Source organism: Cyanistes caeruleus, chromosome 22 (assembly GCF_971803275.1).
Source record: "Cyanistes caeruleus chromosome 22, bCyaCae1.hap1.1, whole genome shotgun sequence".
Lineage (NCBI taxonomy): Eukaryota > Metazoa > Chordata > Aves > Passeriformes > Paridae > Cyanistes > Cyanistes caeruleus.
Genome location: NC_141722.1, coordinates 4,697,524 through 4,721,122, shown reverse-complemented (window position 1 = coordinate 4,721,122; position 23,599 = coordinate 4,697,524). Strand labels below are relative to the sequence as shown.

At 44.4% G+C, this 23,599-nt stretch overlaps 1 protein-coding gene and 1 long non-coding RNA gene across 5 annotated transcripts in view; one reads left to right on the top strand and one right to left on the bottom strand.

The window, feature by feature from the left end:
• The window catches only part of LOC147649550 (uncharacterized), a 21,264-nt gene extending 21,201 nt beyond the window's left edge, over positions 1–63 (top strand). The window contains exon 4 of the long non-coding RNA XR_015278690.1: positions 1–63. This exon is cut by the window's left edge and continues 636 nt beyond it. This is a non-coding gene — a long non-coding RNA (uncharacterized LOC147649550).
• MMEL1 (membrane metalloendopeptidase like 1) overlaps positions 1–23,599 on the bottom strand; it is a 44,484-nt gene that overhangs the window by 1,986 nt on the left and 18,899 nt on the right. For 2 of the 4 annotated variants that reach the window (XM_023940414.2, XM_086860388.1), the window contains 15 exons: positions 13,506–13,640; positions 12,797–12,886; positions 12,411–12,547; positions 11,867–11,960; positions 11,484–11,612; positions 11,113–11,211; positions 10,269–10,352; positions 9,836–9,939; positions 9,161–9,219; positions 7,100–7,219; positions 5,969–6,102; positions 5,421–5,486; positions 4,364–4,459; positions 4,004–4,080; positions 1,631–3,651 (listed from right to left, as the gene is read on the bottom strand). In XM_023940414.2, the coding sequence (XP_023796182.1) occupies positions 3,552–3,651; positions 4,004–4,080; positions 4,364–4,459; positions 5,421–5,486; positions 5,969–6,102; positions 7,100–7,219; positions 9,161–9,219; positions 9,836–9,939; positions 10,269–10,352; positions 11,113–11,211; positions 11,484–11,612; positions 11,867–11,960; positions 12,411–12,547; positions 12,797–12,886; positions 13,506–13,640 (1,524 nt within the window). In that variant the 3' untranslated portion in view covers positions 1,631–3,551. Of the gene's footprint in view, positions 1–1,630; positions 3,652–4,003; positions 4,081–4,363; positions 4,460–5,420; positions 5,487–5,968; positions 6,103–7,099; positions 7,220–9,160; positions 9,220–9,835; positions 9,940–10,268; positions 10,353–11,112; positions 11,212–11,483; positions 11,613–11,866; positions 11,961–12,410; positions 12,548–12,796; positions 12,887–13,505; positions 13,641–23,599 lie in introns of those variants that run through there. The other 2 variants (XM_023940416.2, XM_086860386.1) reach the window with 2 other exon arrangements.

The following is a 23,599-nucleotide window of genomic DNA, read 5'->3' as shown; positions in this document are numbered from 1 at the left end:
TAGAAATCATCCACAGCGCAGCCGCTTTCATCAGGCAAAAGCCTTTTTATTGCTAGGTTTTCTAACCTTATATAGCTTTTCCAACCAAGTTACCCCGATTGGTGGAAAGAACAACACCCATTGGTGGGACCAGAGAAAACACACCAAGGACATCTGCTCAATATTGTTTTGGGAAATAGTATCTCTTTACCATAACACAGTTCTGGAGAGAAACTGTTCCCAGGAACTATTCCCTGGGAACAGATGATCCCCTGACAGGCTGAAACTCTCTCAGGCTCAGAAATCCTGTCCACAGAAGAGCATCCCTGTGAATGTTTTTTAAGGAAGGATTTGGTGAGGGTAGAAATGCTTTAGAATTATCAGAATTGTCTATGAAATAAAATGTGAATCCAGAGAAGGTCCTGGATGGGTGTGCTGGGACATCTGGGAGGTGACATCCATATGACCATGAGGAATGGAAAAAATGGGAAATGTTGGCTTTTTCCTTAAGGAAAATATGATAGACAAGTTCTTTTTTTTTTTTTTTCTTTTTTTTTTTTTTTTTTTTTTTAAACTGTGTTAGTTTTTTTAGCAGAATTAGTTCTGGGTGTTTTTGGAGAGTAAGGAAATGTTTCAGAACCTCTGTGGTTTATAAGAATGGCTGTGCAAAATCACAGCTCTGATGGGTCCAAAGATACAGACAATGCGAAGTGGAAGGGTTTAGGGAATGCTATAAAATAACTTTAAAAATCTCTGCTGCACACAGGCAGATCTGTCCATAAAGAAACACTTTCTGCTAGAGTCCGAAGAATAAAAACATTGCGATTTTTAGGGTGGGATTTGGTTTTCAAGTGCAAATACTTGAAAATATTTGAGTCCCATTCTCATTTTCTGAAAACCTGTGCATTGCAGTAATCTTGGAAGGGTGAACCACCTCCAGTTTCTGTCACCACCAGCTCTTTTTGTACAAAAAGGAGTGCCACAATTCCAAAGTTTGGGAAGGATCTGAACCTAAAGAGAGGCTGATTGCCTGTCTGCTGACAACTGGGTTTGGTTTTGGTCATCAAATAAGTGTCAAGTCAGTAAAGCATTTTCTGACATTTCTTTCTGAAAATACCATGACCACCCAGCAAATTCACTGCTGGTGTTGTGCTTGCTGCTTTTGTGCCTGGTCTGGCTTCCTGACTGTGTCACAGTGACCAGTAAAGACTGAAAGTGGGAAAATACAATATTTTTTTGCCCATTATTTTTCTTGGTAGCTGGTAAATTTTTCATTGGGGGGGTTGGATGTTTTCCAACACCCCCAACTGTGGAAGCTGCTAAATGTCAATCAGTGTTCATCCCTCCACAACTCTCAGGTGGGGTCGCTATAATTGTTGAGTGAAAAACTTTCAAGATAAAACCAAACCCCCAAATGGAGAAAGTTCAGAGAACAGTGACAAGGCACCTTCAGCAATCTCTGTGCTGCAAGTTTTCAGGTAAATTCTGTTTCGGACTTTTTTTTAATCTGCTACGGACTTGTTGTTGAAGGCAACTGGATCTTGAGATACTCAGTGCTACTGTTTTACCGGGGGGAACTTTTAAATAAACAGAGATGAAAGCAGCTCTTAAGGAGGGAAAGGAGTTAAATATTACTCTTGTTCAGTAAGTGTTGTAATTAGGAGGAGAGATTTATTAATTTGTAGGCAGCAGTTTCTCCAAAGATGTTTATGTAAAGAAACACCTGTCTTTCAGCCCCGTAATTATGACTTCCAGTGAGCTCACTTCCAGGTGGAAGCTGCTGTAAGTGAGCTGGGAGCTTTGCACAGTCAGGGAGAGAGGTGCAGCATCAACCAGGATCAGCAATCTACCAACTAAAAATGATTTTTTTGGCAGGGTTTGATGTCTGCACCAGCTGTGGTTTGATGGAGTCTGAAGGTTGCTCCTGTTGGATGAGAGTTTTGGTCTTTTAGGAGCTGGAGTGGGATTTGTCACCAGGTGGCAGCGTAGGAGAAGGAAAGGCTTAGGATTCCTTCTGGGAGACATCAGGCTCTTCCTTCTTTTCCTAAGTACATAGTAAAGCTTCTCTGAGGCTTCAGTGTCTCCGAATCTAAAGTGCAGCGAAACACTTCTGGTACAGAACTTCCCACAGGCATGAAGCATTTTATGATTGTGGAAAGGTAAGACAGTGGTCAGTAGGAATTCAGGGCCATTTCCTGGGGATTTGGAGCCTGTCTCTTATCTCCAGTTTGTGTGTGGGCACAGCACCATGATCGGGGGGCTGTAAGGGGAGGTTGGAACTCATGCACTTGGTGCTGACACAAACTGGCAGCTGGAAAGTGTCCTGCAGGTGGGAGATGGGATGAACTTACACGAAAAAAATAGAATAACTTCCATGTGCTGTGATGGTTATTTGGCATTAACCCTTCTAGGTATATTTTAATTATCCCTTTAACAGCTGAAAGTGCCAGAACCTTTAATGGCCCATCTCCAGGGCTCAGTGATTTTGCAGAGTCACACAGTCAGTTACTGCCTTGCTGTCAAATGATTCCTGTGCTAGAAAAAAAATAAAATTGCTGGAATAATATTGAAGACTCACTATTTAATGCTGAAAATATTTTAAATTAAGGATGCTTACTAAGGAAAGCCCGCCATGCATCTCCACAGGGAAATCCTTGCTGAATTTGCCACCATTATTTTTTCTTTTAAATTTTATTAAAAATTAATACATGTTACATTTTCAAGTGTAAATACTGAAAAATAGCCTATGGCAAAAATGAAAAAGCACAGGGTTAAAACCAGCTTAATTGTTTCCATGGATGCATGTCTGCGATTTGGCAAAATTTATACACTTTCTACAAGAATAAGCATAATTTTAAATGTATCTCTGAAGGGTAGGATCCTGTAATTAAACCATAAAGACAGAATTTGTTACTCCTAAAATGTGTTAATTGTAGTGATGCCTCACTTGAAGAGGGTTCTTTGAATTAGAGGAACTCAAGTGCAGGAGGAGATTGTGACAGGCATCTTGACATAGAGCTCACTGTGTGACATGTCATGACAAATAGCAATCCATGACAACAAAGCAGTGATCGAAGTGCAGAGGCACAGACAGCACGAGAGTTTACACCAGCTCTAACCTGATCTGGGGAAGAATGCACCAGAAACGGAATCAGAACACTGGAAATGGATCAGTGGAACATCTTAGCATTGCTGAGCCTAAGGAAGTGGAGCTGACATATTAATATTACTACTCCTTTCTGAAAGATAGATATGTGGCTGCTTGTTGGTTTTGTTTTCGTGTAAGAGTTAGTCCTTGTAACCCTGATGCAGTGTCTTAGTAACAGTCAGGATGTCATTGGAAACAGTTGTTGTGCCTGGGAACACAGCGTGGCCTCTGGCACAGACTGCCAATCCCGGGATCCATTCCCGTGATCCCTGTGATCCCTGTGTGCATCCCAGTGGCACTGGGAGAGCTGAGTGCTTCCTTGGCTCTCACTGCAGCAGCTGCCCTGGCAGTGGCTGAGAGCAGAACACCGAGCACATTCCTGCCATGAGCTGTTTGTGGTGTCACCAGAGTGTCCCATCCCTGATTACCACACCCGGCACTTCCCTGCAGGATGCATGGCCGTGCCCTTCTTACAGTGGAACACCTCGGAGAAGGCTTCAAAGTTCTGCAACGAGCCCATCACCCTAAACAAAAAGAAGGGACTCATTTACATAGAAATTGCTGTTCTGGGGAACAGAAAGTGGATTGGAGCCTCAGAACTTGATTACAGTTTACAGGATACTTTAGGAAACATAGATAATATGAGCAATGAAATGGCAGAACAAAGTGGGTTTGGTCCTCCTCCATCCCCTATGGATTGGCAAATTCACCAAGTCAGGAATAGGTATGTGCATTCCTGCAGTGTCCTACAAGCCATAGCAGAAAACCTGGAAGTCAGTCTGGCATTATCTTGTGTGTTGTCAGACTCTTCTTTGCTGTCGTGGTGCAAGGGGTTGAATGAAGTGAGTTGTGAGTCAGTAAATGAGTAAAACCCACCTGTATTTCAGAGGGCTGTGAACGTCTGTCTTTATGGACTGACTGGCATATTCTGGTCTGTAGGAACCACACCAAACCTGGACAGGGAGATTCATCATTAATGGGTCAGTATTGCAGAGAATTCATGTTGGGAACCTTCTCACTGGCTTTCTTAAAAGCCATCACATTTGTATGATGTCATTGGGGTGTATTTTATAGAGAGGCAGAATAGATGCAATTATTTACTACTTAGCTTTTGTTTTATCAAGGTCTTGGATCAAAATCTGGTGCTCTGGGACAGATCTATCTGCACTTGATTTCATCCACGTGTTTCCTCCAACAAAGTCCAAGGGCCTGAGGCACAACCCTGTGTGTTCTCACCTGGGCGAAGTTGAGGAAGAAAAGCTGTTTGTGGGACAGGTTCAGTCCAGGCAGCTTTGGCTCCTTCCCTTCCTGTTCCAGCCACTTCAAGTAGGCCTGGAAATGATCACAGATCAGCTTAGAGGAGCAGCAGGAGGATTTTGAATGTTGTTTTGGGAGGAAGGATTTTAGTACCACCTGCATTTACCAGTGCACTTTCCTTCTGTATTTGTATAAATTTATTCTCTCTAATACAAACAGTAGAGAGAATTTTATGAAGAAGCTGTCAGCATAAGCACTGTTGACTTCATAAACACTTTCTACAGGAATTTGTATCTGGAAATAAAGTGTTAAGTCTCCTCTGTTTCTCTAGAGTGATAATTTTCCTCTCTTCAGGCAACTGCTCATTAAAAAGCAGTTAACAGTCTTGCTCAGTGTTAAATCCACTACCTGTTATTGTTACACATTAATTGGCCAATTTGCTTTTTTTAGGTATAGTGACATGATGGAGACAGGTTAATGTGCCCTCATGCTAGTTAATTCCCAACATTCTGTTTCTGTAGCCTCTCAGGTGCTGAGACAGTCCCAAAGCATGAAACAAAAGGGAGAGGTGAGGGTAAAAAGAGATCCAGTATCACAGAACATCCAGGCAGTTTGTGTCACCTTACATTGCTCCTCCTCGTCTGTAATGGCTTTTAGAACAATCCTCATGAAGTAATTAATTGGAATGGTGTCCCTTAGGACTGGAATTCAGATTTCTGAAAATTCAGGATGTTATACAAACACCCTTAATACCATACTCAAAACACCATAGATAAAAGGTTTTGCTGTGACATCTGTTAGGGTTCTTTGTAGGGAAGAACATTCCCTGCTCACACCTGAGCTCCACCTTTGGGCTGCTCCTGGGTGCAAGAATGGCAGCAAGCCATCGGTACATGAGCTTCCAGGTGTACAATGAGGCTTTAGCTTCTGGAATATGGTAATAACATGTTAATTGTAATTTTTTTTTTACCACAGAATAGCCCCCCCCATTCCTGGATGCCAGGTAAAATTAACTCACAGGGTGCTTGAGGATTACCTTATAAGCCTGTCGGACTCCTCCGTTATCTGCAATATTTTCTCCTAAGGTGCTTATGCCACTGACCTATAAAAATAATCATTTATTTTCTCTATTGTCTGTAAAATCAGAAACTCTAAGAACCACAGGTCAGTCACACAACAGCCTGACATGCCTGTAGCAAAGCGAAGCTGTGACTTTGTGCTGGGACAAGAAAGGAATGAAATTAAGCAAATCATAGGGTACGAGCTGTAACAGACATTGTTACGTGGGTTACAAGGGTGCGAGCTGTAACACATTGGAACAGAAGTGTGTTCTGTTCTGTGTGTGTACAAACATAACATGGACAGAATTTGGGCTGCTGCTGGACAGAACATCACTGCACACAGACCCTGGGCTTTCTGGGCCACACCAATGTCCCCAGTTTATCACAAGCCTTGTGCCTTGTTCCCAGAGCAGTTACCTGTAGTAGCTGTGGTTTGTGCTTATCCCCCATAGGGATCCCCTGTTAAAGTCATTATTTGTACCAACCCAGAGTTCTGGCCGTGGTTGTTGTGGTTGTTACTCACATTCTGTCCCCCAGCCAGCTCCCAGGTGTAGTTCCCATACTGGTGCACCATGCACAGGGACTGCTCCTTGAAATGCAGGGCTGAGAAGTTGCTCCACCAGTCCAGCATGTTCCCATCTTTGTCAAAATTCCTACCTGCAGGGATAAAAAGAAGGTTTTGAGCAAGATTTTAAAGCTGCCACTCTTCCAGTGTAGCACCTGAGATGTTGGAGCTGCAACATGCATCCCTTTTCTTTCCTCCTTGAATTTAGATGCTCAGAAATATTTTAGGCACAGTTTATTCTCTTTGTCACAAGGGAATGGAGTTGTGGTCTTCTTTATTCCTTGATTTCGTGTTTAGTCAGCAGCCCTGATTTCAGGTATAGCTCCAAGGCCTGGTTTTATTTCCAAGTGGATTTTGCAGATATTGTGTAACAAAACTTGAGCACCTCTGAGGTGTCTGAGGTGCTGGTTCTGTGTAGCCACGACAGAACTGAGGTTTATAGAGAATCAAAAGCTGGAATCGCAGTTCTGAAGTTTGTGTTCTTAGCCCTCTGGCCAGAACAAGGCTTTTATTTGCTCTAGAACTTAGTTTCTGATGCTGTGTTGTGTGTTTATGTGTCATTGGCACTAACCTAATGAGCATAAAAAAAAAAGCTTGAAAAAAACCTGTGTGGAAGAAACTCCTGACTAGTAGAGTCAGAAGTGAGCTTTTCCCCAAAATTCTTTTACATGGCATTTGAGAAAGTTAAAAAAGTCAATTTATTTCAAGCATTTGTGCTGAAAAGCAAAGTCTTTGGGGATTTCAAGACATTACTGACATTTGTTGTAAAAATGTTGTTCACATATTTCACTATATTCAGGAGCCTATGGATCTGCTTGCTTTGTGTTTCTGATCTGATGATACTGTAACAATAACATTGTTTTCCTGAGAATTGTCATCGCCTTAATTTTATTTTTAACCTCTGCTTATTTCTTGTCCTCTTTTCAGGAAACATTCCCTGCAAAATCTTCCAGAGAGTGTTCCCAGTCTGCTTCTATTGCTGCTGAGCTGGATGTGACTGTGCAGGGATCTTCAGTCCCAGTGCATTTTAATTCCTGCCATGCCATGAGTTTTAGCTGAAATATAACATTTTTTCAGTCATCTCCTCACCGTTGTCATCGAACCCATGAGTGATCTCATGCCCAATAACCATCCCAATCCCTCCAAAGTTCAGGGCCTGGGGCTGGTGTTTGCTGAAGAAGGGGGGCTGGAGAATCCCAGCAGGAAAAACTGCAAAGACAGGGAGAAAGAGGGAAATGCTATAAGGTGGCTTTGTTTTTGCATCCTTGTCAGACAGATTGTTTGCTTGGTGTAAGGGTCAGGAAGGAACAGAAAATATAAAATGATTAGAAACAAGCTCATGCCTCATGTGAAATTGTTTCTTTGTTGAAAAATGGAAAATGACAAGTTAATAAAGGTTTAATTTAGCACATCTGCAGCTACCATATCTCCCTGTTTGAGACTGAAGCAGCATTTACATTAAGCTTAGCCTAATTTGGTCCATGTTTGCTGTAGTGAGTCAAGAGCAGAATGTTTAGGAGCTATCCTTTGGAGACAGGCAGTTAGTGTGCCAGAGCCATTTTATAGGGGAACTAATGGAGGTTTTAATGCTTTTATTTGGGTTAAGGAGAGGTTAGAAATCATCTGCTGATACCACTAATAATTGGAGTGTAAAACATGCACAGGAGTGATTCCTACAGACCACCAAGGGCACTTGATGCCAGTTTTGGAGGACAATGTGAGATCTATTCTGCCTCAGTCTGCTGGCAAAAACCTTATCCAGAACCATGGGATTTGCTTTACACCCCTTCTACACAAGCTGAAAAGCATAAATGCTTCTAGAAGAATTCAGACTGGCAGCAGTTCACTCCAATGAGATATTTCTATGAAGGGAGATATTGAAATTATGTTGCAAGTAGTTAATTCGGAGACAAAGCCTTTTTGGCTACACAGGTTTTATCTATACAATTTAGTGAAGAAATGCATAAGCCAGACTTCAGTAAGACAAAGCAGTGTGGAAAATTGTTTTCTCAAGCTAGAGACATGAAGAAACAAAATTTAACTGACATGCACACTATTGTGGGTGGTTGTGCTTGGATTTTTATACAGGCATATTCATCTCCAAGTTGCTTGGATTAGTTACTTTTGTATGATTTATAAAGGCAAAACTGTAGAGGAGTCAGGTGGCTTTAGGACCTGAGTTCCCTGCCTGGAAAGCTGATTTCAATCTGTGTAAAACCACTGGAGATAAACTGGGAGCTGGGGTTGGCCACCAGTAAAGCCCCCAGGAGGGCCCTGCTGTGGCTGAAGGTCCTGGTGCTGCTGTACCTGCAGGATGGAGGTGAGCAGAAGCTGCACAAAGGAAAACAGGTTTTGGGTGAGGTCAGAGGGCTAAATTATCATCAATTTAGATGTTTCTGCTTTTAGCAATTATAGAAGTTTTCTGTTGTGAACGTTGGTAGATTGGGTTGTTTCCACTCCTGGTCTTTGCTCTGGGAGCAGGATGCATTTACTGTCTGGCCTAAGACCCTATGGATTTGTTCTTCTGTGGTACCAGTAGCTGAGTAGGAGATCTTCTTGGAAGTCTGGGAATTTGAATAAGCACTTCTGGAGGGAATTATCTATTGTGTCTCCTGCTGGGGATGCTCTGAATTCAGCAGAGACTCAGCAGTTTTAACCTGAGCTCCTGCATGAAGTCTGAGCTCAGGGAGCACAGGGAGCTAGGCAGGTCTCCTGTGCTAAGGAAAAGGAAGGGCAGCCCAGCAGCTCTGCAGAACTCACACAGCGATACTCTGGGAGCAGAGGCACTTTTTGCAGTCTGGGGTGACTCTTAGTGTAATTCCAATGCCATGTGCATAGAACAAACTGGAGAGCTGCCCCATGTGCTGTCAGAATGTAGGAGCAGGAGCAGCCCAGGACACACTGTGAGCATTCTCTGGGTGCTGGCACTGGTGCTGTCCCAGGCTTTCAAACCCAAGGCTGTTCAGTGTCAGGGTACAAACTACAACTGCTAAGGAGGGGGAACTCAATATTCAACAACAAAGTGCTTGAGGTGAACAGCCTGGCAGCCTTGCCTGGAATTCCTGGATGGGCACAGGCAGGTTTGCCTCTGGATGCAGACCTGTACTGTTGTGTGGATAAAATTAGCTGGTTAAAAGTGTTTAAACCTACCTATCTGGTTCCTGTTGGGGGAATAGAATGCATTGACCACTGCAGCTCCAATTATCCATCTAAAAATAAATGTTGCACACAGTTAGTTATGATGGGTTTTTTTCCCCAGACTTTTTTGAAATTTAAGTCTGGTTAAAAAATGCATGGTATTTAGGAAAGGATCATAAGGATATAATATTTTCAGGGATTATTTTTATATATATATATATATATATATATATATATATATATACACACACACACATGTATACATATGCACGTATATATGTATATATGTAATATGTATGTGTACTATATACATATATTATCAAGAATGTATATATAGAAACATAAAGAAATATAATTTTCTTGTTAGGAGAAGGAAGAACCTTGTAACAAGAAGGAAAATCCTTATAAGGAGATCATATAAAGAAAAGATTTATGTAGGGAAAGGAGTGCATTGATCACAGCTGTAAAGAATTCCTGATACAAGGAAATGGTAGCTTGTTTATGGGCAGCTTTCATTCCAAACACACAACATTCAAGGGGAAAAGCACTTCTCACTTGACCTTAGAAGTCTCTAATTCCTTGATTATCTCAGCCACAGGTACTCCCAGGTACCCACGACATGAGTTAAACGCCCCCACCATTAACACAGAATTTAGATTTTGTCTGTGACTCTGTCTGAAAACTCACATATCTTGGTCAACTCTCTCTCGAAGCTTTTTCAGGCTCTTTTGAGCTCCAGCTCGCAGGTTTTCCAGGATGTTTTCAAAGTAGTTGTGTTCACTGAAGTTTAACTACACAAATAGGGATCCAAGTACATTGGTCAGCTGAGCAGGAAGAGGAACTCCACATCCCACTGAACGTCCTCTAAAGAATGTTTTGGTTGCATGGTTTCACTGAACAGTTTGTTCTTTGTACCAATTATTTATTTTTATTTAAAAATTATTATTTTTAATTTTATTTTTTATTTTATTTTATTTAAAAATTATTTATTTTATTTATTAATAAATTAATTTTAATGTCCTTGGAGAGGACAGTTGCACAGGTACAGATATAGATGTAAATAAAGCAAATGCAGGTGTTTATTTTGAGGTATTTAGTGAGATGTGCACAAAACACTTACATTGGCATATTCCAGGTCCAGTTTCTCATTCTGATCTTCCAAAATATAATCTGGGTAGCCAATTTGTTCTTTGATTGCCATTGCCTGGAAGAAAAGAGTTGAGTATTTCGTCTTAATTGTGGGGTTTGTTTTTTTTTTTTTTTTAAGTGTTGTTTGGTTGTTTTTACTAAAATTTTGATACAAAGAATAGTTAAATATTTGGATTTTTTCTTGGCTTTGGGTTGATGCTGATGGTCCTGGGGTCAATTAAGTGTTGGAAATGTTTTTTTTGGGGGGGGAATTGCATTGTATCCAGTTGGCATTCTTATTGTTTTGGGAAAACAAGGGATTGAAAGGAATGGACAACAGAACAGGATAATAATGTCCTATTTTCCTCTTGTTTGTGGAGAAACTGGAAATGGCGATATGTCGTTCCGATTGGGAACGGCTTTAAGGAACGACCATGGACTCTCAAGGGAGTCACGACAGGAGAATTCCTAGTTTATTGCTTCAGCTCGGTCTTATAGACAGATACGTGGAAAGTACAGAAAGGAAACTCTTATTGGTTAACAAAGTACTACACCACCATCATTGGTCAGGGGCACTCTGCCCCCCTTGACTGTCTCTTGCAAGGAGAAACAACAGGTTGCAAAACAACACCTGCAAGGCTGTTTTAGTATCTCTGAGAATTGTTTTAATTCCTTCTCATGAATTTCCCAGGCTAGGCTTCAGTCAGGCCTGAGAGCTATGTGGCCTGCAATAACTACAGGCACTCTGGCTCAGATTTAGCATCCATAGCGATACTACATAATTCCAAATATTTCATGTTCATAAGGCAATACTGAAGTTCTTTTTTATCTCTGACCTTCTCACGAGCTTTCTCCTTGGATGCCTTATCCATCCATTGTAGCTCATCCAAAGTCTCTACAAACACTTCACGGATCTTCTCTATTAAATCTCGGACCTGAAAGAGATCCAGGAAGATGCTCATCATTCACATGCCCTATTCCCAGGCACAGCTAAGGAGGCATGAAAAGTTTCCTGATGGAAGGTGATGTATCCAAATTCTGCACTCTAAACCTATATACTCTATACTGAGCATCTAAAAGAGCATCACAAACGAGTTCTTTCACTTTCTTGACTGGTGGATAACTCTCTCAGGCAAAAAATAGGGAGCTCACACCAGAGGGAATAGGCATTGTGGATGTACAGTAGTATGAAGGGTAAACTACATACCATCCTCTTGCTCTCACCAGCAAAAGTCTCCCGGACATACATTGCTCCCACTGCGTTCTCCATGTTGTTGTTGACATAGCTCACGCACTCCCTCCAGCGCGCCTCCTCCAGGGTCGTCCCGTACAGGGCCTGCAGCACCAGAGCCCAGCATTAACCCTGCCCCTGCAGCTCTTCCAAACCATTGCCTAAATTAACACAAAGTTTTCCACTGCTGGGATTTGGTTTGTTTGAGGATTCCATGATGTAATCACAGAATCTAGAATGGTTTGGGCTGGGGGGGAGCTCAAAGTTCATCTCTTTCCAAACCCCTCACAGTGTAATTGTGTTGACACAATTGGATTTGGTGGCAGCTGTGCGCTCCTGTTTTTGAAGAGAGGAAATACCTTCCTGTAGCTGGCCCGAGCATCCTTGAAGCGCCGGCTCAAGCTGCTGATCCTGTCGATCACCAGCCGCCAGATGAGGTAGTTCTGGATGGTACTGTGTGGGAAAGCAAAGCTGAGCTTAATCCCCTGTAAAAACCAGCACTAGTGCAGGCAGTCAGAGGGGAATCTCAGTTTTGGGTGGAAACAAGGAAGGAAATAATTGCTGCAAGTCCTGGGTTTTACAGCATCTCATTGAACTGCAGAGTCATCCAGCCTGAGAGCTGGTCTCATGTCTGTTCTGGGATTATTTTCTTATTTTCCTTCCTTATAGAATGTAACAAGAGCTAAGCCTGTCATGTATTTTTTTCTTCCCATTGAACCTTTTCTAAGCAAGCAGCGAGACACCTTGTACTGCAGTATTTGGACTTTGAAATTTCCAAAGGCATTTCCTGTATTTTATAGGCGTGCCAGTTTTCCTCAAAAGCTCAGAACTAGTAAGGGGTCCAGTAACTGACATTTCAGCAATCCTGTGACTTTTTTCCTAGCTATCCTTCAGTTTCTTTACCTGGCTGAGTACTTGGAGATAATTGCTTTCAGCTCTTGTAGATAAGGCATCCCATACACAACCACCTCTTCCTCTGGATTCACCTGAACATTTACTGAAGACATGACACGTTGGATGAAGAAGGTCCAATTAAATTCCTAGGCAGACATGGAGACATTCCAATGTTGGATGATTAAATATTTCAGTAACTGGACTTTTGACAGTCTTATGACCTTGAATACAGCTGTTCAGTAGGAGAAAAGCTTTTAAGGATATTCTGAAGACAAAATTAGGAATGGGAATAATTTTATACCTCTTTGTTGAAGCACTGATAAATTCACAAAGCCATTTCCAACTGGCGTGGAATTAAGAGAACTGAAGTATGAGACTGCTCATGAAACACTTACATTGAATGAAAATTCTTCCTGCAGCTCTGCTAAGGTCATTTTGTTGTACAACAAGGTTACATCGTGCCTTTCCTCTGCTGGGGTCGTGGCCTGAAGATATTCACAAGGTTATTACTGGAATCAACTGACAGAAATATCAATGGCTTAAGTCACATGTAGGTGCACACATACACACTCCAATAATATTCAGATTAACCGGCTTGTTTGGGAAAAGGAAAATAATTTGATTTGGCCCAGTGCTGCTTCCAAAAATTCAGTACAGGAACCTGAGTCCCCCTCACTATTCAATAATGTTTCAGGGATATGTTGAGCCAAGCAGTTCCTTCTGTCCTCTTTAGAATGTAAGCCTCCTCTGGGGGATTTTTAGGGTGCTGTAGGTAATTAAAAGATGCAAGGAAGCCTGCCCTGGTGTTATCCCAAGTGCATGGTTAGCAGAAGGTGCATTATCCTGTTTACAAGAGTTCCAAATAGAAATAAATCGGGGACTGGATCAGCACAGCAGCAGTGTATACAGCAGGCAGAATTAGAGACACAGAGGCTCTGGTTTTTGGGCTGCTCATAGCGCAAAAATTCTTCTTCCCCTGCTTTTTCTGTGCTGTGGGTTTTCTGCTGCATTGAGAACTGCAGCACAAACCAGCAAGTGACTCTTCCCCCTCACCCCTTACCCCACACAGCTTCCTGAGGAACTCAGGATGATCTCTCTACTCACATTTGCAATCTCTGTTTCAAACTCCATGACTTTTGCCATTTCCTCTTGGACAAAGGAGTCATCTTTGGACATGTTCTTGTCTTCCCTTATCATTTTGGCGATGGTGATCATGAACTGCAGATAAGCTTCTCTCACCTGCACTCAGACACAGAACGTGTAGAAAAGGTTTGCTGTCCGTCATTTCCTAGAATCACAGAATGGTTGGGGTTGGAAGGACCTTGAACCCTATCTAGTGCCACCCCCTGCCATGGACAGGGACACCTTTCATTATCCCAGGGGGCTCCAAGCCACATCTAACCTGGCTTTGGACACTTCCAGGGATCCAGGGGCAGCCACAGCTTCTCTGGGCACCCTGTGCCAGGGCCTCACCACCCTCACATGGAAGAATTTCTTCCCAATACCCCATCTAACCCTGCCCTTTGTCAGTTTGAACTGATTCCCCCTTGTCTTACAGGCCCTTGTAAACAATCTCTCTTCACTATTTCTATAGCTCATCTTCACATTTCTCATTCAGCAAAGCATTCTCTTTGACATGAATACTTTACAGGGCACTTGCCAGCCTCAAAACACAATTTCTGCTTCTCTATGCCATCCAACCCAGCATTCTGAGTTAGAATTACTGCTTGGGCAAAGAGGAGGCTCTGTACTTTGAGTTACACTATGGGAACAGTGATCCAAAATTCCAGGGTGAACAGGGAAGGTTTGAGTTCTCTGAAAGTAATACCATAAATCTTCTCAGGTCTGGTTTTAGTGTCTGAAAGAAAAGCTCTGTTTCAGACAGTTCCCAGTAACACCTTTGCTTTATTCCTGATGGAAGGCTCTGACTGATTTATGCCTCAGAATGGGCCTTGAAAAGACATTTGACTGCTGAGTGCTGATCCCTGATACACCTGATACAGGAAAACTTGATGCTACCTGTTCTTCTCACATACTTTTCTTCCTCTGTAGACCCTGGAAGCCAGATAAACACAGTGACTGGTGAAATTGAGTCTGGGCACTTACAGATAATGATTTGTGGTTTTAGGCTGAATGCTGAGCCTTAATCAGGCCAGACTCCCCCAGGCCTCAGGAGGAGCTTTGCCAAAAGATGCTGGACTAAACTCAGGGGGAGTTTGGGTCATCAGAGTTGGGCTCATTGTCTGGGGGCAGTGAGCTGGTAAATACAAATAAAAAGGGGTTGAGTCTCCTCCTTGGTCATTAGGATTAAAAGCACAGAATCAGCCCCCCTGCTTTGTGCCTTCAAATTAAAGCTGTATTGAGCAGAACTGATTTTCTTTCTCTAATTTGGGATTGTCTCTACACTGTACCTGATTTCCTATTTCTTCTAAGTCAATCTATGTCTGACTTTCTTACCCCAATTCATAAATATACCTTTTTTCTGCTGTGAGTGCTGCTGTGGAGGTGACACTTGCAAGGGAGATTCCCAGGTCAGCAGCTCTCTAACTTCCCAGCTTCCAGGAGATTGTTTTCTCTCAGGAGCTGGCAGCTCCTAGAGGTGCCCAAAAGGTGTGGGGACAATCCCCTATAAACCACCCAGGGCTATATTTTAGCTATATTCTATATAAAGTGTAGTCAAACACACTGAAGTGAGAAGAAAACTCTTCCCACTGATGTTTTCATCTGCCTTTAGAACCATGAGACCATCTCAAATGCTGATTGTTGTCCCTCTGTATTCCCTTCCATTCTTGTTAGGAAAATTGGTTTGATGTTGGGTTGCAAATACTCTTTGTTAGCAAGGCATAATAGAGGAAAATAAAATGTACTAAAGCAGTATTTCATCTTGGAAACAGACAAATTATCTGGCTCTATTTGCAACAGCTTTCTGTGTATTTACAGAAACAGTGTTTTTGCAGAATCAGTGTTTTTGCCCTGAGCATTGGCAGAGGAAAGCAGCTAGAAAATAATTTCTCCCAATTTCATGTAATTTTGGGGGAAGGGGAGAATAAATGGCAGCAGATTTTTACTTGCTGAGCATCAGGGATTCAGAGGAAGATACAAGCAAATCACCTGCATTGAAAATGTGAAGCTGTCCTTCAAAATGAGAGACTGTCTAAGTTATAAAACATGATTTTACTTTCCCATAACTTTCTTCATGAATTGGCCAGTTGTGGGGGCTGAAGAATTGGCCAGCAAAAGAACTGTGGTGCTACCCTGGAGAGCTTCTCCATAGGCGAAGCACTTTCTGTCAGAGTGAGAAAAGTGTCCCTCCCAGAGACCCTTGTAAGTTATATGTTGATTTATTGTATCCCATTGGTTTTCTTCTCTGCCATTCCACCCTGTTACTTGTACATCCAAGTTTCCCCCATCCCTCTCCTTCCATATATAAACCCTGGATTTTTTATCCCAGTTGAGTGGCGCTTCTGTGCTAGCGCCCTTTGTAGAGAGCCCTGCTCTAATAAAGGCTGATTTCTCTGTGGAATCACTAGCCAGAGCTCTAGTCCTTTTTCTTCCTGCATCGCCTGGGAAGGAGCTGCTGCTGAGCCAGTCACCACTTGCTGGGCCAGGATAGGGACGTGCCTGTGCCACTGAGAGCCGTCCTTCTGAGGACGCTTTTTCAGGAAGGTTGCGGCACCCCTGACATCCACCCCACTGTTGCAAGTGTCGCCCAATGTGCGGCACACGAAGAGCCTCTGAAGAAGCGTCTGCCTGCAGTTCTCACTGCGGTGCGTGCCGCTGTTGGGACTGCCACCCCCTGAGAAGAACACCTTGCATTTTAAGAAGGGGCAATCTGAAGGGTAATGACCGGGACCCTCACCAACCATCTGGGGAGAAGGAAGAAGAGCCCTTGAGGACCGGCTGTCAGGTGACCACCTGCCCACCGGTTTTCTGTTGGCCCAGCAGGCATCGGCCTGAAGAAAAATAGTGAGTTTCATATTTTTGGGGCCTTTTCGTTTTTCTTTCTTCTTTTATCATTGGGTGGGGAAAGGGACCAGGATGGGCAATAAGCTCAGTAGGCCTAAGCTAAGTCCTCCTGAGAAGGACTTTTATATCCAGGTTGTCGGCACCCTTGTTGTCGGAAATTTTAAGTTTTCTAAGGGTGAATTGAAGATATTTGTTCATTGGGTTTTCAAACATTTTAAAGTTAATTCCAATTCTGTTTATTTAGGGGAATTTTGGGATAATGTGGGGAGGAAGTTATATACGGTTCAAGCAAGTGGGGATCTTTCTGTTGCAAAGTTTTTTCCTTTATTTCAAATTATTATTTGTTCACTTGAGAAGGAAGGAAAAGGTTTTGAGGGTGTTTCGGGTCCCCAGTTAAAACCCCCGTCCCTGTGAACTTCTCCAAGTGTCCCTAACCCTTCTTCCATATCTGAGGCGCAGTTGGCGAGTGGACATAGGCACCAGACGGTTGCTGCCATCTCCCTGACACCCCGCCCATCGCCTCTCTACCCTTTCCAGGGTGGCACTGGCCATGCTGCCCCGGACCCTCCTCCCCATGCCCACTTACACAGTTGCATCCCCCCCCGGTTAACATTAAAACTCAAGATGGTTCCAGTCTCATGGTCAGCCCCACCATCTTGTCTTCTTTCCACCCAGGTTTTCCCACCCTTACATCCCAAAATGGCCTCTTTCCCACCTCTACCCCTACTCTTCCTGCTGTGCCCTGCTCCTCCTCCCCTCCCACTGTGTCGTTGGGTGTAACTGCATCGGGCTCCTCCCCATCCACTGGGAAACTCCTCCCTGTCGCGGACCCCAGTCATGCCCCTTCCAACTTGAGCTCCTCCCCTGATGGCACTCCCATTCCCAGTCCCTGCAACACTGGGACTGGAAGTTGTAGTAACAGCAACTGGAAGGAAGTCATCTTGGCTTCTTCAACCACTTGAAGGCAAGCAACTACCGGTTGCTCGAGATGGCCGTGCACTGTTATTAAGTGCCCCCCATCCCCCCCAGAGGATGCGACCAATTGTCCTCATGCTCAGATTATGAGAACCACTAGGCTGAAGTCCAAAGGGAAGCCACTCGGGCCAGAGACGCAGCCCTGTCAAAAAAGATATTAGCCTTTCCTGTGATACACAGGAAAGACAGGGCAGGATCACTCATTAACGTATGGGAGTCCCTACACTATAGGGAGTTACAGGAGCTGTCCAAAGCCGCTGAGGAACATGGTCAAGGATCTCATTTTTTTCAAAAATTTACTAGAAGCCACCTTCACCGTCCATGTCATGGTGCTCCATGACATCAAAAACATTATGAACTGCCTTCTTTCCTCAGTGGAATACATGCTGTGGGAAAGACAGTGGAAAAAAACATCTTAAGGAATTGGCAGACGCGTATTCGAAAGATGCCAATAAACCAAATTTAACATTAGAGCAGTTGGCAGGGGAAGGTGACGTCCAAAAACCTTGTGATCAAGCCCAAGACATGCCTGAGGCAGCTTTCCATGATATTGCAAACTCTACAAAGGTACCTCTTTCTACCACCCCAGATGATAAAGTGCCAATGCAGTGCTTCAACAACATCAAACAGGGGCAAGTGAATCTTTCATTAAATACATAGACAGGTTGAAATTTGCCATTGAAAAACAAATTGAGTGCCTGAAGGCACAAAAAAAACCTGTTGGTAAAAATAGCAATGGCAATGCTAATACAGAATGCAAAGCAGTTTTAAGGGCTCTCCCACTTGACCCTGAACCAACCATCGATAAAATGGTTGAAGCCTGCACCAAGCACGTCTCCACTTCCACCAAGAATGCTGTGGCCCTTGTGGTTGCCAAAGGGGCGGCAGAAAGGATATCCACTGCTTATGCAGCAGAAATGATTGAAGACATGAGCCGCTGTTTCAGTTGTGGTGAACCTGGACATTTCCTTAAAGACTGCCCAGAAAGACATTACTTACACCACCAATATCAACCACCCAACCACCAATGGTTACCAAGACCGAGTTGGCACTTGGGAAACTCCAATCAGAGCGCGGGACAGCCCTGCGCTTTGACAGCAAATCAAATGCTACACCGCCCCATCCCATCAGTGAAGCTATCCATCCTGCCTCCATGGGGACCCTCATCACAAGCCCCTGGCCACATCCAGAAGAACCAGCACAGAGAGTGATTTGGGTGGGAACCAGGCGCCAGCTGGTAACCAGAGTTTCCATGCAGTTAAAGGGTGACTGTCTTTATAAACTCCCTGCAGGGTAGCACGGACCACCAGGTGATCTCTCTGAAATACTAATCCTTGGGGACCTGTCCAGCTCACTAGGACAGATACACATCATTCCCAAAGTCCAAACTGTGCACCCCAGAGACAAGATTTTTGTCTCCTTGACTTGCATAGAGCCACCTTATTATTTACAAAAACAGACTCCAGTGGCCCAAGCCTTTCTGTTACCATCTGACCGTCTGGAACAGGTTCCCCTCAACCCTACCACCATGTGGGCTCAGGTTGTGGGTTCCAACAAGCCTATCATAGAGCCTGTTCTGTAAGGGAGAAAAGATCCATCGCCCAGGCATGCTTGACACCAGAGCAGATGTTACCAGCATTGCCCTCTTGAAATGGCTGGCCAACTGGGAATTGCAGCCTGTGGCAGGGATGATCTCAGGGATCGGAGGAGTGTCAGTTTCCATGAGAAGTAAGCAGAATGTTATTGTAGAAGGTCCTGAGGGAAAAATGGCAACCATCCGGCCATTTGTGGTGAAGGCGCCAATCACCCTCTGGGGAAGGGATCTCCTGTCCCAATGGGGGGCTTCTCTGTGCATTCCCAGTAGGGATTTTTAGTGGGGGCCACTGAGAAGCTCACTAAACCTACCATCCCTCAGCTCACCTGTGTTGCAGTGTGTTTCTTGTTAATGGTATGTTCGGTTATTACCTAAGTTGATGGTTTGGTCCAAATGAGACCCTCCCACCCCATGCTGTCAATCTACTCTGAGTCTCCTGCCAATCTGTCTTCAACCCACAGCACATTTGGAATTCCACTTCGGAAATCCCCTAAACTTCGACGCCTGATTAGTCCATGTGACCCAACTTTCCCCCCCTACCTCCTTCATTGGATGATGATTTTGTGAACCCTGCCTTTTTACCCTCCCCAGGACATCTCTGATTAGCTGATGCTTTGTACCCTCCCTTTGAACCACCTCCCTATTTCAGCTGTTGCACGCTCGCATTTTCTGTCTTTTGCCCCCAAGATTCCCCAGAGCAATAAATCCTCTATTATCCCATGCAAAAGACCTCCCTCTCATCCTTGTCTCCTCAGAGGGCAGACTGACAGACAAAAAGCCATAGAGCAAGTGCTCTAGTCGCACCTGGGGTCATCCTGCTCCTGGGGCGTGACCCACTCCTGTTGCAGGCCAAAGTGATAGAGCCAGATAAGCTCCGGCGAGATGTGATAGCTGGCACCCAACGTGGGGCCCTGTGAACGGACCCTACGGACGAACTGTGGATTTTATCCAAGAAGTTCTGGCCATCAGCTGCCTCCGAGTGCAGCAGACCAGTTTTTCTCCGGTGGCTCTTGGAGGGAGGAAGTGATTACCCTCTAGTATCCAGAGGAGCACTTCCCTTGAGAAGGACTTCCCTGCAGACCCTGTCCAGTGGACCAAAGGAGGGTGAGTATACCCCAAGTTAGGCTGAGGGTGCTCACAAGTTGTGGGAAGGGTGTATTGCTCCCCAGGAGTGGTGGACACGAACTTACAGGCGACAAGAGTTGGCTGCGGAAAGCACCCGGTCCCTGAGACTGGCCCTGTAACTTTCATCTTTAGTTTGTTGTTTCTTTTGCTGCAGGGGAGGGTGGATTTTTGCTGTGCCGGCAGCTTAACATCAAGGAAAATGGGTGCAAAATTTTCATCACAGCAGAGAGAGATCTATTTTCAAATTTTGGGTACCCTGGAGGGTGGGAAAAGAAATTTTTCAAAAGGGTTGTTAAAAAAGTTTGTTCAGTGGCTTTTCTTCCACTTTCCAAGGGTATCCCCAGAGGAAATACCAACCATCCCCTTCTGGGATGTAGTTGGAAGCAAATTAACAGTTTTGACAAATAAAGGTGATGCATCGGTTGCTAAATTCTTTTCATTGTTTGTACTAATTCGATCAGTGATAGTTGAGGAAAATGAAGTGGAGGAAAAGCTCGAACTAACGCCCCCACCTCCCCTGTCCCCTGATCCAAAATCCTTTCCCTTGCATCGTCATTTGTCTGTGCCAGGCAAACTGCGATGAAGCACAGGAGAGCTACCGACTCCCTGGCCTCCCACAGACTTATCAGTACCCTTGCCTTGAGAGCGATGGCCACACTGTGAAGGACCCTTTCCTAAACCCCTCTTTCCCAGTTGTTAATTCTCCAGTTCAAGTGAATGCCCCTAAAGGAGATTCCCAAGTTTTCCCTGAGTCTTCCCCTGCCTCTCAGAATGATCCCGAAGAGACACAAGATGGTGCAAGCCACATGGCTTGGCCCCCACTTTGTGCTTCTTCTTCCCACAATCCCTTTCACCCTGTTCCTTCCAACCCCTTCCTATCCCCTAACCCCACCCCTACCCATGTCCCTCCTTCTCTTCCCCTCTCCCCCAACTCCACCCCTTCCCCAGGTAACCCCCCTTCCTTTCTGCTGGGTCCACTCCCATTCCCAGTACATCATCTGTTCCCATGATGTCACCTGTGAACAGCAACTCCCATTCCAACTCCCATTGCTGTCCCACCCCTGCTCCCTCCTCCTTCTCTAGCACCTCTCATTGTCTCCCAGCTTTAACTTCCCATGATGGCATGGGAACTGGAAGCCATGAGACTAAGAAACAGAACCTGGAACAGGAGATCATCCCCTTCGCTGCACCTGTTACCTATACCTGAGCAAGAGGAACCCCTAGGTGGCAACCTTTTGATTATCAGCATAAAAAGGAGCTTTGCAAGGCTCAGAAGGAGTTTGGGAGAAAAAGTGAGTATTTTAAAGGTCTTTTAAAAGCCACCTTTTCCTCAAACACACTAGTTCCTGATGATACCAGGGATTTGTTTGCATGTCTTCTAACCCAAATAGAATATCTGTTGTAGGAGAGGACATGGAAGAGATTATTACAGGAACTCCTTCCTGAGCTCTTGCAAAACCCTGACTGTGCCATTGATGCAGATAACAACAATATCTTAATGGACCACTTGTGTGGTGAAGGGGATTGGTCACAAGCTAGAATGCAGGCTGAAAAAAATACCACAGCCTGTGTTGGAACAGGTAAAGAGAGCTGCAGAGAAGGCCTTTACCCTTATGCCCACAAAAGAACCTAAGCAAAGTTATGTGAATATTAAACAGTTTCCCTCTGAGGCTTTTATAGATTTTGTTGAAAGGCTCCGAGTTGAAGTGGAGAGGCAGGTTAAGAGTCGGCAACTACAGGAACAGATAATAATGGAAGTAGCCCAAGCAAATGCTAATGACGTCTGAAAGAAGATCATCCTAGGCCTGCCCTTTGAGCCACCACCGACCCTCGACTTGATCATCGAAGTCTGCACAAAGACAGCCATCAGCCCAGAGCCTCGAGGAAAAGGAGACAGAATGGAGAAAATAGCTGCTGCTGCTACTCCAAAAATACACCAACAGCTTTATCGGTGTTTTAACTATGGGCAAGAGGGACACATTGCAAAAATTTGCCCAAAGAGGCAGCTTCTGCAAAATAAACCAATAAGTTCTCAGGGGGGAGGGGGACAACCGCTTCCAAAAAACTAGATGGGAAGCATGGGCCTGCTTTGTGTGTAGACAAAAATGAAGCAGGTCAGAATAGGGACCCAGAGAAGGTTTGGAAGCCACAAGCTCCCTTTAAGCTAGTTGTGACACAAAACAGATTCTTTAATACAGACAACTGGCAGGTTGTGTCAGTTGACCCACTTGACAAAGACTTATTTGCTGGACTGGACTGTAAGTATGTCATTATCGGGGACACCAAGCACATACCCCAGGAGACTGAAATCTCTCAGGCAATCATAACATCAGAGCCAAAGGCACTCATTCTCATGGCGTTGTATCCACCCACCCTTCTTTATGCCACAGGGCCAAATCATCGCCCAGATGATTCCGATGCCACATGAGATGCCAGTGGACTGTTTTCACCAGGCGTCTACTGGGCAGAAGTCATTGGAGAAGACAAGCCTTGGATGGGGTGTGGACTCTGGCAAGGTGAAGATGACCTTCGCCTTGATGAAGTGTTGGACAGAGGGGCAGATGTGATGATCATCCCAACCACCAGATGGCCGTCACAATTGGGAATTGAAACCTGTGATAGGTGAAGTACAGGGCATTGGGGGTGCCCAATTAGCCAAACAATCTAAGATCATTGTCCAAATTGAAGGGCCAGATGGGCAATTGGCCAGCTTATGCCCATTCATTTTAGACTATAAAGTTCCACTGTGGAGGAGAGACACCATGTCCCAATGGGGAATGAAAATTGAAATCGCAAAAACCCCATGGGATTTTTCATAGTGGCTGCTGCTGAGTGCCCTGCCCAGAAGCTGAACTGGAAAAGAGACCACCCAGTATGGGTAGATCAGTGGCCGCTGAATAAACAAAAACTGAAGGCGCACAATGAATTTGTGGAAGAGCAGTTGGCAAAAGGCAACATTGTGCCAACCACCAGCCCTTGGAATTCCCCAGTCTTTGTTATCAAGAAGTCGGGAAAGGACAGACTTTGGCTGGGCTTAACAACAGAAGACCTAGCCCACTTTGTCAAGTTATTGAAAGGGGGAGAGGAGCTGAGTTCTCCTAGGGTCCTAACCCAAGAGGCCAAGCTAGCTCTGGAGAAAGCTCAAGAGGCGATGGCAACAAAACAAGCTCATTGCTGCTTGCCAGACTTGCCATTTGAATTTATTGTTTTGGGAAGATGGCTGCACCTCCATGGCTTGATTTTCCAGTGGGATCAAGGTCAGAGGGATCCACTCTTGATCATAGAGTGGGTATTCCTCAGTCACCAGTGGTCCCAAAGTATCACCAGGCCACAAGAGTTAATGGCTCAATTGATCCGGAAGGCCAGGGCAAGAATGCGAGAACTGGTGGGGTGTGACTTTGCATGCATCCATCTACCATTTACCTTAACATCAGGTAAGTTGGCAAAAGTGATTCTGGAGCAGTTACTTAGGGAAAATGAGACACTCCAATTTGCTCTAGATAGCTACCCAGGACAAATTTCAATTCATAATCCTGGA